This window comes from Capricornis sumatraensis, chromosome 6 (genome assembly GCF_032405125.1).
Source record: "Capricornis sumatraensis isolate serow.1 chromosome 6, serow.2, whole genome shotgun sequence".
Taxonomy (NCBI): domain Eukaryota; kingdom Metazoa; phylum Chordata; class Mammalia; order Artiodactyla; family Bovidae; genus Capricornis; species Capricornis sumatraensis.
This window is the reverse complement of record NC_091074.1, coordinates 25406276-25419598: the sequence shown is the minus strand read 5'-3', so window position 1 is coordinate 25419598 and position 13323 is coordinate 25406276. Positions and strand designations below refer to the sequence as shown.

At 38.3% G+C, this 13323-nt stretch overlaps 1 protein-coding gene across 1 annotated transcript in view; it reads left to right on the top strand.

Moving 5' to 3' along the window:
* The window catches only part of IFT74 (intraflagellar transport 74), a 97528-nt gene that overhangs the window by 52686 nt on the left and 31519 nt on the right, over positions 1 to 13323 (top strand). Inside the window, exon 13 of the mRNA XM_068974100.1 lies at positions 1779 to 1858. Coding sequence (XP_068830201.1) covers positions 1779 to 1858 — 80 coding nt within the window. The remainder of the gene's footprint in view (positions 1 to 1778; positions 1859 to 13323) is intronic.

The following is a 13323-nucleotide window of genomic DNA, read 5'->3' as shown; positions in this document are numbered from 1 at the left end:
AATGTATATAGATATAGTCGTTTTTCTAGACTCAAAACAATTCTATTCCATGGCTATATGTCTTTTCTTATTCCAGTACCATACTGTCTTGATGTTGTTGTAACACTATTTGTTGTTATTATTCAGTCACTAATCATGTCCAACTCTTTGCAACCCAATGGGCTGTAGCATGCCAGGCTCCCTGTCCTTCATTATCTCCTGGAGTTTGCTCAAATTCATGTCCATTGAGTTGGTGATACTATGTAACCATCTCATCCTCTGCTTCCTCTTTCCTCCTTGTGCCTTCAATCTTTCTCAGCATCAGGGCCTTTTCCAGTGAGTCTGCTCTTGACATCAGGTGGCCGGAATATTGGAGTTTCAGGTTCAGCATAAGTTCTTCCAAAGAATATTCAGGATTGATTTCCCTTAGGGTTGACTGGTTGAATCTCCTTGCAGTCCAAGGGACTCCCAAGAGTCTGCTCTGGCACCACAATTCAAAAACATCAGTTCTTTGGTGTTCAACCTTTTTTATGGTCCATGGTCCAACTCACATTTGTACATGACTACTGGAAAAATCATAGCTTTGACTTTAGGACCCTTTGTCAGTGAAGTGACATCTCTGCTTTTTAATGTGCTGTCTAGGTTTGTCACAGCTTTCCTTCCAAGGAGTTCAGTTCAGTGGCTCAGTTGTGTCCGACTCTTTGCGACCCCATTAATCGTAGCACACCAGGCCTCCCTGTTCATCACCAACTCCCGGAGTTTACTCAGACTCACGTCCATCCAGTCGGTGATGCCATCCAGCCATCTCAATCCTCTGTTGTCCCCTCTTCCTCCTGCCCCCAATCCCTCCCAGCATCAGAGTCTTTTCCAATGAGTCAACTCTTTGCATGAGGTGGCCAAACTACTGGAGCTTCAGCTTTAGCATCATTCCTTCCAAAGAAATCCCAGGGCTGATCTCCTTCAGAATGGACAGGTTGGATCTCCTTGCAGTCCAAGGGACTCTCAAGAGTCTTCTCCAACACCACAGTTCAAAAGCATCAATTCTTCAGTGCTCAGCCTTCTTCACAGTCCAACTCTCACAGCCATACATGACCACAGGAAAAACCATAGCCTTGACTAGACGGACCTTTGTTGGCAAAGTGATGTCTCTACTTTTGAATATACTATCTAGGTTGGTCATAACTTTCATTCCAAGGAGTAAGCATCTTTAAATTCTATGGATGCAATCACCGTCTGCAGTGATTTTGGAGCCCAGGGAAAGAAAATCTGACATTGCTTCCATTTTTTCCCCTTCTATTTGTCATAAAGTGATGGGAGCAGATGCTATGATCTTAGTGTTTTTCTAATGATTACTATAGTTTCGTAATAAGTACAACTGCTTTTGTGAAAATTTTAACGCATATAATCTGCTCTCAATGGTAAATTTTCTGTTATTTTCCAACTTTTCAGACAAACTTGCTAACTTAGTTTAGTTTATACAAACCTACATAAAGAACGTTGTTAAAGATTTTTTATTTTCTTAATATCACAAGTAAAATTCAAAAGAACTTTGGGGAAGTGTCTGCTGTTGAAGTCAGGCAACCTGACATTCTCGGAATATACTTGTACTCTAAAGGTGAATCATGAAAAAATATTTTTCTCTCAAAATTTATAGTACTATTCTCAGAATAAAGCATATTTTTATCAATATTATTTCTGCAGATTAGAAAAGATTAAAGATTTTGTAACATCATCACTAAATGTTTTTTTTGAATAGCAAAATTATCTGCCATAGATTAATTAAATAATATTTTCAACAGGTTAACAGATATAAAAGAAAAAATAAATCAATTTAGTGAAGAAATTAGACAACTTGACATGGATTTAGAAGAACACCGAGGTAATTTTTTTATATTTTTATGATGTATAATAATAGACTAAAAAATAGATACATAGCAGTATTTATATAGTACTAGGGTCTCAGGTACTCTTTGCCTGGGGTTTATTATTTAATTCTTTGTGATATCACTAAGTTTAACTGCTAAAATACTAAACTACTACAATACTAAATATAGTTAGTATTGAATTAAAGCCAACTAAAAGCTGTATGTAACTTAAAATGGTTGTATAATAACAAGAATTTATTTTGTTTTGCCAAGAAGTTTTTTTTTTTTTTAATCAAGTAAAATGGGTTAAAGTTGCTCACAGATTTCTAAATTATACTTCTTCAGCATAGGCCATGTGGTAGAGTTGTGGAGGAGTGAGGATCAAGTCATAAATATCACAAAATGTACAGGAAGTTATTCCCCGGAGGGCCCAGTAATGAGGTAGCAAATACTGATTACTCCAGTTTTCTGTCACCTTTCCTTAGCAGTGGCATTTGAAGAACCAAGGCAAGAACCTGAGCTCTTGGGGTGGAAATGCTGTGGTATGAATTTGGGAGCTACAGTGTGTGTGTGTTTGGGGGAAGACTTTGGGCATTACAGATTTCTAACCAGCTTCTCTCTAATAAAGGGGGAAAGTGGATTACTATGGCACTTTAATCCCATATTAACTGCAAACCAGTTAATATGTTAATTGGATTATCAACACTTGACTATATATTCTTAAGAGTTAGGTATGGTATTGTAAATAATATACCTAGTATAGCAGAACAGATTAAGAAGAAGTGGCAAAAATACACAGAACAACTATATAAAAAAGGTCTTAATGACCTGGATAAACATGATGATGTGGTCACTCACCTAGAACTGGACATCCTAGAGTGTGAAGTCAAGTGGGCCTTCAGAAGCATTACTGTTAAAGTTACTGGAAGTGATGAAATTCCAGTTGAGCTATTTAAAATCCTAAAAGATATTACTGTTAAAGTGAAAGTCGCTCAGTCATGTCTGACTCTTTGCAACCCCGTGGACTACACAGTCCATGAAATTCTCCAGGCCAGAATACTGGAGGGGGTAGCCTTTCCCTTCTCCAGGTGATCTTCCCAACCCAGGGATCGAACCCTTTGAAGCCTCGTTAACCTCTTTTATAAACTTGTTGAAGCTCAGAGAAGTTACTCATATTCTCACAACTAATAACGGGTAGAGTCTAGATATAAGCCAAGTTCTCTTTGACCCCAAAGTCTTAGTTTTATTGTCCAAACCTAATCTTGGCTTTCTGATGTGAAGTGCCATATTTGTGAAATGAAAATGTTCTTGTGAAATGCTTATAGTCTTATTTACATGTGACGACATGGCTTCCCTCGTGGCTCAGAGGTTAAAGCATCTGCCTGCAATGTGGGAGACCCTGGTTCGATCCTTGGATCGGGACAATCTCCTGGAGAAGGCAGTGGCAACCCACTCCGGTATTCTTGCCTGGAGAATCCCATGGATGGAGGAGCCTGGTAGGTTACAGTCCACAGGGTCGCAAAGAGTCAGACACGACTGAGCGACTTCACTTTCACTTTCATATGTCAATGAGATCTCTAAAAACAAACTTTAAGCCCTGATTATTAGGAAAGTAAACTTTTCTGAGCTTTCATTTTTCTCATTTGCAAAATAAATATAATGGTCCTACCTCACTAAGCTTTATGAATATTAAATGGTATACATGGCAAGGCAGTTTCACTAAGGTCATGTTATTTTCTTTATTAAATTATTTTATTGCTTTTAGTGTATATTGATCTAGTATTGCAGATTTCTGAGAAATCTGTCAGATACTTTATAGGATACATTTTAAATAATATTCCACTTTCTAAATTTAAATTTATTAATTGCTAGTTCTAAAAGTTCCTCTGTTCTCCAGGGGATCTTCCCAGCCCAGGGATTGAACCAGGTCTCCCGCATTGCAAGCAGACTCTTATACCATCTGAGCCCCCAGGGAATCTCAGTTCTAAAATAAATAGAATGCTTTTAATTGTAGCTTGCTTTCTCCTTTTTGTTTTCTAACATTCTTTTTCAAAAATTCTTTGTCCTTTCTTGCCGTGCTGTGGCTTGCAGTATCCACTTCCCCTACCAGGGATCGAACGTGTCCCCCTTGCAGTGCAAGCACAGAGCCGTAACCACTGGACCACAAGGGAATTCCCTGTCCTTTTTGATTAATGTAGAAAGATGCAATCTATAATGTAATAGTAGCAAAAAAAAAAGGAGCAAAAAAGTATATATACATATGCTTTTTTATTTTATACACTCACACACACACACATGTGTCTGTGTGTGTGTGTGTGTGCTCAGTTGCTCAGTCATGTCCAGCTCTTTGCGACCTCATGGACTATAGTTGGCCAGGCTTCTTTTTCCATGGAATTTTCCAGGCAAGAATCCTGGAGTTGGTTGCCATTTCCTACTACAGGAGATCTTCCCAACCCAGGGATGAAACCTGTGTTTCTGGTGTCTCCTGAATTGACAGGTAGACTCTACCACTGTGCCACCTGGGAAGCCCATATTTATATACGTAAATATAAGAACATATGTGATATATAAGTATGATGTGTTCATATATATCTCTCTCAGTGGATGAGTTTCCTGTTCTTCTACTACCCTGTGAATATTGTGAACAGCACAGGGATTTCTGTTAGGTACAGATCTCATTATTTCTTGCCTGAACTACTGCACTAGTCTACTAACTGGTCTCCCCACCTCCATTCTTGCTCCCTCTCAGATTCATCCACCACAATATGCCAGACTGACTTATGTGAAATGTGATTTTCTGTCGTTCTCCTACTTAACAGTGGTTCTCAATGACCTACAAGAAAACATTTAAGAATCTTTGTATGGCGTTCTAGTTCTTCTGTAATCTGGCCTGTACATTGTCAGTCTCCCTTTCTGTCCCTTGTCATCTCTACGCTTACATTCTAATAATAATGATAATAATCTATTATACCAGTGGTACCTCACACCTCACCCCCTTTACCATATATCAAAGGATTGTTTCACGTTCAATCCTTTGTTCCTATTATTTATTCCCTTATCTTGAATGTTCTTTTCCCTGTTATTTATCTCCCTAACTTCTCATCTTTTAAGATCTAGCTCATGTATCCTTTTATGTCCAACATAATTAACCCTGACTTCCCTCCCTGACCTATTTCTGGGCTGGGCTAAGTGAATGACCCCCTCTGTTAGCAGAGCACATGGCTGGCATAAACGCGTTGACCACATGACTACCCCTTTCTACTTAGATGTTTGTCTTTCTCTTAGGCTGTATGTCCTCCAGGACAGGGACTGTGTCTTGTTTCCTCTTTCATCAACACAGTGCCTGGGAAAATAAGCATTCAATAAATCTTTGTGGAATGAATCAAACAGTCCTTATTTTATTTAAATATTTTAAAATTATGATTAATTTTTGGCCACACCTTGCAGCTTGTAGGGTTAGCCCAACCAAGGATTGAACCCCAGCCCGCCACAGTGAGAGCACAGAGTCCTAACTACTGGACCATGAGGGAATTTCCCTGTATTTTAGAAGGGAAAGATTTGTAGAGTCAATTAAAGGTGATAATTGGCCTCTAGTCACTTCTTTGGGCCTTGCAGTTCTCTTTTAAGAGAAGCTTCCCTGGTGGCTCAGAGGTTAAAGCGTCTGCCTCCAATGTGGGAGACCTGGGTTCGATCCCTGGGTCGGGAAGATTCTTTATTTTTCCAATAAAGAGGTGGATTCTATGTGTGCATTCTCAGGAGTCCCTTGACTCAAGATTGTAGATAATCTGCTCCTTAAGATGTGGAGGATTATCAGGTTGACTCTCTGGTCCATACTTATCTCTGCCCCTAGCTTTACTCCTTCTGACCCATTTTATTAATTTCTTAGATGTTACCTGGTTTCTTCCATGTATGGCATCTGTATATAATCCAGCTTGGCTACCTTTTGCCTTGTAGGGGTTCTGGTTAAGATAGCATTTAAACCATAAATGTGTTTGTTCATGTCTGACTTTATTAGTACTCCTCCAACCTTTTGATTTTCAAATAAACTTTTAAAAGGTTTGCATTTCAAATAAACTTTTAAAAGGTTTGCATAATTCTAAATTTAAAGGCATCTTTTGATATTGGTTTAGGTATAGTTATGTTCTCTACTAGGTATTAATGGTGGTCCTGTAATCCAACAGCTTCATTAAATTCATCATATTTAGGCATTTTTTAAGTCCTTAAAGTTATAATTTGCTAAAAGTTACATTGCCAGACTGTTTGAGACCCTATGGACTGTAGCCCGCCAGGCTCCTCTGTCCATGGGATTTTCCAGGCAAGAATACTAGAGTGGGTTGCCATGCCCTCCTCCAGGGGATCTTTATTATTATTGTTTCCTTTCCTGTATTCCTCATTGCCAGGAGTTTGACCTTTAAAAAATTATTTTTACTGTCATTTTAGAGGAGTTTGGGGGTGGGGTGGGGTGAGGGGTTAGATGTGCACATTCAACCTTTATAAAAAAATTACAAGTTTTAAATTTATCCAGAATTTCTAAAGAGTTTAATTATCTTGAATGTTCTTCATTTTACTGGTTTGTGGGTGTGTATGTTTTGCCTCAAATGACCATTCTCATGTGTTTTCACTAACTGTGCAATAATCAACCAGCATCTACAAGGATACCCCTTCTTGCTTTTTAAAAATTTTCCTTACACTAGTTCAAGTTATTTTAAAGACTCCACATAACTTACTTTTTAATTGTATACTTTTTAAATACAAATCTGGTATATACTATCATGGGGAAAATTCAAGCCAGTACCAAAGTGTATAAAGTAAAAAGGCATCTCCTTTCTCCTTATACTCATCCTTCATTGCTTTTCTCCTCATACTTGTACTTCAGAGGTAAACATTGTTTACAGCATAGCCTTTGGACTTTTTTTCTATACACAGCACACGTATATATAATTGTATATATATATATTTTATATGTATATATTTAATTAAGTGATACTATAAAGTTCTTCTGAGCTGAGTCTTTTAACTTTGTACTTACAAAAACTATTAGCTGTGGTCATGTTTATCTGGTTGTTAAATAGCATTAGCTATATCCGCATTGACATTTGTTGTTGTTTAGTCACTAAGTTGTGTTCAGCTCTTTGCAACCCCATGGTCTATGGCCCACCAGGCTCCTCTGTCCCTGGGATTTTCCAAGCAAGAGTACTAGAATGGGTTTCCATTTCCTTCTTCAGGCGATCTTCCCAACTCAGGGATTTAACCCAGGTCTCCTGCACTGGCTGGAGGATTCTTTACCACTGAACCTCCAAGGAAGCTCCTACATTGTTTGACATTAGGTTGTTTCTAATTTTTCACTATCAAGAATAATGCTGCAGTAAATAACCTTGGAAATTTCCTCTTGATACATACATGTTTGTTAATTTGTTTATTTCTATAGGCTAAATTTCTAGAAGTGAAATTTTGAATAGAATGTTATTTATGTATACAATTTTTATTATTTTTTAAAATTTCTTTCCATAAAAGATTGTACCATTTTATACAACCACAAGCAGTGTGTAAAAGTGTTTCCTCACCAGTGCTAGTTATTAGTTTTTGTCAGTCAATACATAGTTCTCTGACAATTCAGTGTTCTCCAAAGCCTGAATCTGTGTTACTATGATGATCCACAAGGTGGGGCTAATTTTCTGGACATCTACATACTCAGACTGAGCTTAAGGAATGCAGTTTACAAAGTACAGTCACATATCTCCCCAAGAAGGATTTTTGGACATCGTCACTAACTATAAATTATTCCTTCAATTTGAGAGTATGGTATTTTCCCAGAGATTGATGAAACGAACTATCATGTGGTTATTAATACAATATATCACAGACATCTAAATATCCAACAGCTCTAATGTGATAGATATGTGTCATAATAAAATGCTATAGGATCATATGATTACTGTCTTAAATTTCAGATGAATTCATTTCAGTTTATTCCATGATTTATATACTGCTTTCAAGAACAGTAAAAAAAAAGACAACCATTAAATGTTTAGTGAGTGCCAATTAAAAGAATAGTAAAAACATAAAATACAACCCTTTGGTTTGTCTGTAGGTTACTTCTTTCTACTCATAGTTCCAAGGCCCAGGTTAGAAGCTTTTATTCTCTGATTTTGTCAGATAAAATAGAATTTATGAAGACAGAATAGTTTTGTTTTAGAGCACAGGTTCTACAACCAGAATGCCAGGATTCAAATCTGGGCTGTTCTGTTTTACTGGCTGATCTTAGCCATGCTACTTGACCTTTCTATACCTTTGTTTCTTCGTCTTTAAAGGGAGATAGTAACAGTAGCTACCTCCCTCTTAGGGTTACTGTGAGGATTAAATGAACACTGTGTGAGTGTGTGTGTGTATGTGTATGACTCAGAATAACATGCAGTTTTAAAATTGTGCATAAATGTTAGTTATTGGTTGTTAGTATTAATGCTATTAATTTATAAACTGAAGCTTGAATAACTGAAGAAGATTTTCTCAAAACATATTTGGAAAGAATTTTCCCATTAGTATTTTCTCTGGAACATACAGGATAACATCTTCAGCTTACCATCTGGTATCTGAGATTTCAAATGACATCTTTATGCTGCTATTTAGTTTCTCAATACACATTCAATGAAGAATGAGTCAATTCTTGGTGTTCAATTTGGAGACTGGTTAAACTATTCATTAGTATAGTGGTATTATCTTCAGACCAGGCACATTAGCATACTCTGAAACTTGTCAAAAATGAAACTTCTTGGATTCTACCCTAAACCTACTGAACATGAAACCTTGAGAATACAGTTTAGCAGTTTGTTTCAACAAACCCTCCTGATGTTTCAGATGCATGCTAAAGTTTGATAACCACTGCTTTAGGAAATAATTAAGAACTTAACATTGTATTTAGTATACATGCCAAGGATTACTCATTAAACCATATGATTTTGTTGACATTACTCTGTTGAAACAAACTTTTTAAAATGGTACTTTCTCTTCTCTTTAGAAATGGTGGACTTTAGGCAATAATTTAACTTTTACATATTTAGAGGATTTTTAATGTATATATTTTAAATGCCTCTAGTAGATAGAATTAGCAGACTTTGTCTGCATAGCTGTAAAGAAACTTTCTTGGCAAAATTTAAAACATTTTGTAGAGAATGTATGATTGATAAATTGGGTGAAGCTTGAAAATTAAAGGGGAGAGTGAAAAAGTTGGCTTAAAGTTCAACATTCAGAAAACTAAGATCATGGCATCCGGTCCCATCACTTCATGGCAAATAGATAGAGAAACAGTGGAAACAGTGTCAGCCTTTATTTGGGGGGGCTCTAAAATCACTGCAGATGGTGACTGCAGCCATAAAATTAAAAGACGCTTACTCCTTGAAGAAAAATTATGACCAACCTAGAGAGCATGTTAAAAAGCAGAGACGTTACTTTGTCAACAAAGGTCTGTCTAGACAAGGCTATGGTTTTTTCCAGTAGTCATGTATGGATGTGAGAGTTGGACTATGAACAAAAGCTGAGCACTGAAGAATTGATGCTTTTGAACTGTGGTGTTGGAGAAGACTCTTGAGAGTCTTGGACTTGCCCCTTGGACTGCAAGGAGATCCAGCCAGTCCATACTAAAGGAAATCAATCCTGAATGTTCATTGGAAGGACTGATGCTGAACCTGAAACTCCAATACTTTGGCCACCTAATGTGAAAAGCTGACTCATTTGAAAAGACCCTAATGCTGGGAAAGATTGAAGGTGGGAGTAGAAGGGATGACAGAGGATGAGATGGCTGGATGGCATCACTGACTCAATGGACATGAGTTTGAGTAAACTCCAGGAGTTGGTGAGGGAGAGGGAGGCCTGGTGTGCTGCAGTCCATGGGGTTGCAAAGAGTCAAACACGACTGAGTGACTGAACTGAACTGAACTGAAGCCAAAAGTTAGTTTATAACATTTAAACTTATGTGTACTCATTTTAACCTACCAGTTTAGTAGTATTTTATATATTAGTTTCTTACTACTATAGTAATACACAAAAAGGTAAGAGATGATATAAAAAGTTGAAGTTTAATAGGACTACAAAACTAATTAAAACTGAAGTAGGCGTTGGGGAGAAGGAAGTGCTATAGCTTACTAAAATATGTGAAAATGTTAAAGCGGATTTAGATAACAGCTCAATGTGAATTCATGTGATATAGCCTCCAGAACAGCTGGAATCCTAATCCTTTTTACATTAACAAAAGATGAATATATGGACTATGAGAAGTGATAGTCTGCTTGGAATCCTGTTTTTGGCATCATACTTTAAAAGGAATAAAGGATTGGAATTCACTAAGAGTAGAATGAACACATGATAAGGGGGCTGAAACCATGCCAAATAAGGAACACTTGATGGTACTGAATATCAACAGTACTGGGAGGTTTACCTTGCCTCAGAAGGATCCCAAGTGCTAAAAGGAAAAAGTCCTTCCAGCAAAAGTCCTTCAGGGTTAATTTTTGCCCCTTGGCATTAATTTTATTTGCTCTCTGCCGCTTTTTCTCCTCTAAAATCAGTAAGTCTGCTGACTTGGGGACCTTGTGGCCAGGGAGTCACTAGCATGTGCCTTGTACACTGGAGAGAAGATTGGGGTAGCTACATATTCTGGAAAATGGTGATCAGACCCTTTTCCAAGGTCACATCAAATACTCAGAGTTTGAAAGTAGCTGTGAAATAACCCTCATTTTATGAGCGTGTCCTTTCCCTCTCCTTTGGTCTCTTCATTAGACCCTTTTGCTGGCCTGCTTTTTTTACACCTCCAGTGTGATAGCCAATTAGCTTCCCTCGTCTATGATCTTGCTCTCTTCTATAATAGGAAATCTAAGAGCAGATACCTTTTTCCTGAGGTGAAACAAGCCCTGTGTTTTACCCTACTTTAGGACTACCCATGTTTATACATTGCCTCTCATGGGAAGCTCAGATATTAATCCACCAACTGAGAAATTACAAAATAGAGTTCACTAGGGATCTGATCTCTTTTCTTTTTAGCCACAATGATACATGGGGGAGGAGGTTTTATGAAACTTGGGAATCTGCTAAGATATAGGGGTTCTGTCTTATCTAATGCAGCTGACCAGCTGTATAGCTGGAAGCATTGACCAGATATATCTTTCAGCTACATCTTTTGGTAACTTGGAGCATGGGATTGAGTGGAGTAGCAGGTAGGAATCTCCCAGGTTTCTGACTTGCATGATGATGATGGTGAAGGGCTTTCAAACATAGTAGGGAGTACAGAGGGGTACAGACTTTGAGGGGGAAGACTGATCCATTTAACTATGGAATGGCTCAGGAGTAAAGAATCTGCCTGACAATGCAGGAGCCACAGGAGATGTGGGTTCAATCCCTGAGTTGGAAAGGTCCCCTGGAGAAGGGCATCGCAACCCACTCCAGTACTCTTGCCTGGAGAATCCCATGGACAGAGGAGCCTGGTGGGCTACAGTCCATGGGGTCACAAAGACTCAGACACAACCGAGTGACTGTGTGTAAGGGCTATCCTTAATGAATTTGGGAAAACTGTTTTCAGACCTGAAAGCAGAAAAGCTGTCTGCTGACTTGGGTCTCTGACTTTGCCATCACCTTTGTATACTGGTAACTCATTTCCTACCCAAGCAAGTATACAAGTGGAAATTTATCGGTGCCATGTAATTAGGGGCTCTACTCTATCTGTTTCACTCCCTAGCATTACTGCTCTTTTAGTTGGCACCTGGCAAAACAGTATACTTAATAGGAGGCTATATAGAACACAGGCTGACCAGTGGGCTCTTAGCCTCTAGTCTTTAACTGTTGACTCCCCGATTCTCTTTGAATCCTTCTTCTGAAAGTCCTTCTAAATGTCAGCTTCTTTCCAGGAGCCGCCTTAGAAATCTCTTATTTTCTCCGTCTTCGCTGGGCATCATCTTAGTAAAATTCCGTAGCTTCTCCAGAATGCTGAGAACCAAATGACTTTAAGGAAGAAACTGAAGATTGGAGCAAGCACAGATTCATTCTATTTTCTCTACCTGGGATCCTGGGCGCACAGGACTGCAGCCATCTTACTAGTTGAGGAAAATAGCCCTGGGCCTCCAAATCTCAATTTTCGTAATACTAAAAATCCTGTTTTTCTAAAATAATCATGATCTAGTTTTACCAATGATCCCTTTATGCAGCTATAAAATGTCAAATTTTGTCCTTGTGTTTGGGCCTTGGATTTTTGCTCTTTTAATCATGTCTTTCACATATATTAAATGCAACTTGTCTAGAATTACTTCAAGCAACTTCTTCCTCAACTTACTTTTTTCTTTCAGTAACTAATACAACAATGTCCTCAGTTGCCCAAGACAGAAACCTGGGAGTCATACTTGAGTTCTCCATCTCCAGCCCTCACCACAATCAATTCACTCTAGCTCTTAAATGTCTCAAAAAAAAAAAAATCTCTACCTTACATCCTAATTGCCACCAGTCAGTCTTCATCTGTCAACTGGATCATTGTTGACAGCCTCCTAACTGGTCTTACTGTCTCCAGTCTTCTCTTTTATTCTCCTGATCAGAAATATTTTTCAGAAATGCAAATTGATAATTTTATTCCTCTTCTTAAATAATCGTACCATTGTCCTTAGGAGAAAATCCAAACGTTTATAACATATGCCATATAAGGTCTCTCATAACCTACCTCATCTTTTTTTTTTTTTAATGGGAGTATAATTGCTTTACAATGTTGTATTAGTTTCTCCTGTAAAACAGTGTGAATCAGCTGTAAGTATACAAATATCCCCTCCCTCTTGAGCCTCCCTCTCGCCTCCCCCATGCCACCCCTCTTGGTCATCATAGAGCACCGAGCTGAGCTCTGCCCATACTATGCAGCAGTTTTCCACTGGATATCTACTTTACACATGGTGGTGTACATATGTCAGTGCTACTCTCTCAATTCATCCCACCCTCTCCTACCTCATTTTTGTAGCACTTTTTCTCTTCATATTCTCTTTCAGTTCTTTGTGCTACCATATTCATCCTCACTTTCAAATTTCAGTACTTATAATGCTTTGATTTTGAACTTCTTCTATAATTTGACCCAGTAACTCCTTTTCATCCTTTTTAAATAATGCACACATGTTAAATATTACTTCTTTAGTGAAAAACTTCCTGGATCCCCAAACTAGGTTGTCTTTGCTGTGTACTGCTGTAACATCCTTTACTTTCATCTAATAGCACTTCAGTTCAGTTCAGTTGCTCAGTTGTGTCCAACTCTTTGCGACCCCATGAACTGCAGCACACCAGGCCTCCCTGTCCATCACCAACTCCCAGAGTTTACCCAAACTCATGTCCATCGAGTAGGTGATGCCATCCAGCTATCTCATCCTCTGTCGTCCCCTTCCCCTCCTGCCCCCAATCCTTCCCGGCATCAGGGTCTTTTCCAATGAGTCAACTCTTTGCATTAGGTGGCCAAAGTACTGGAGTTTCA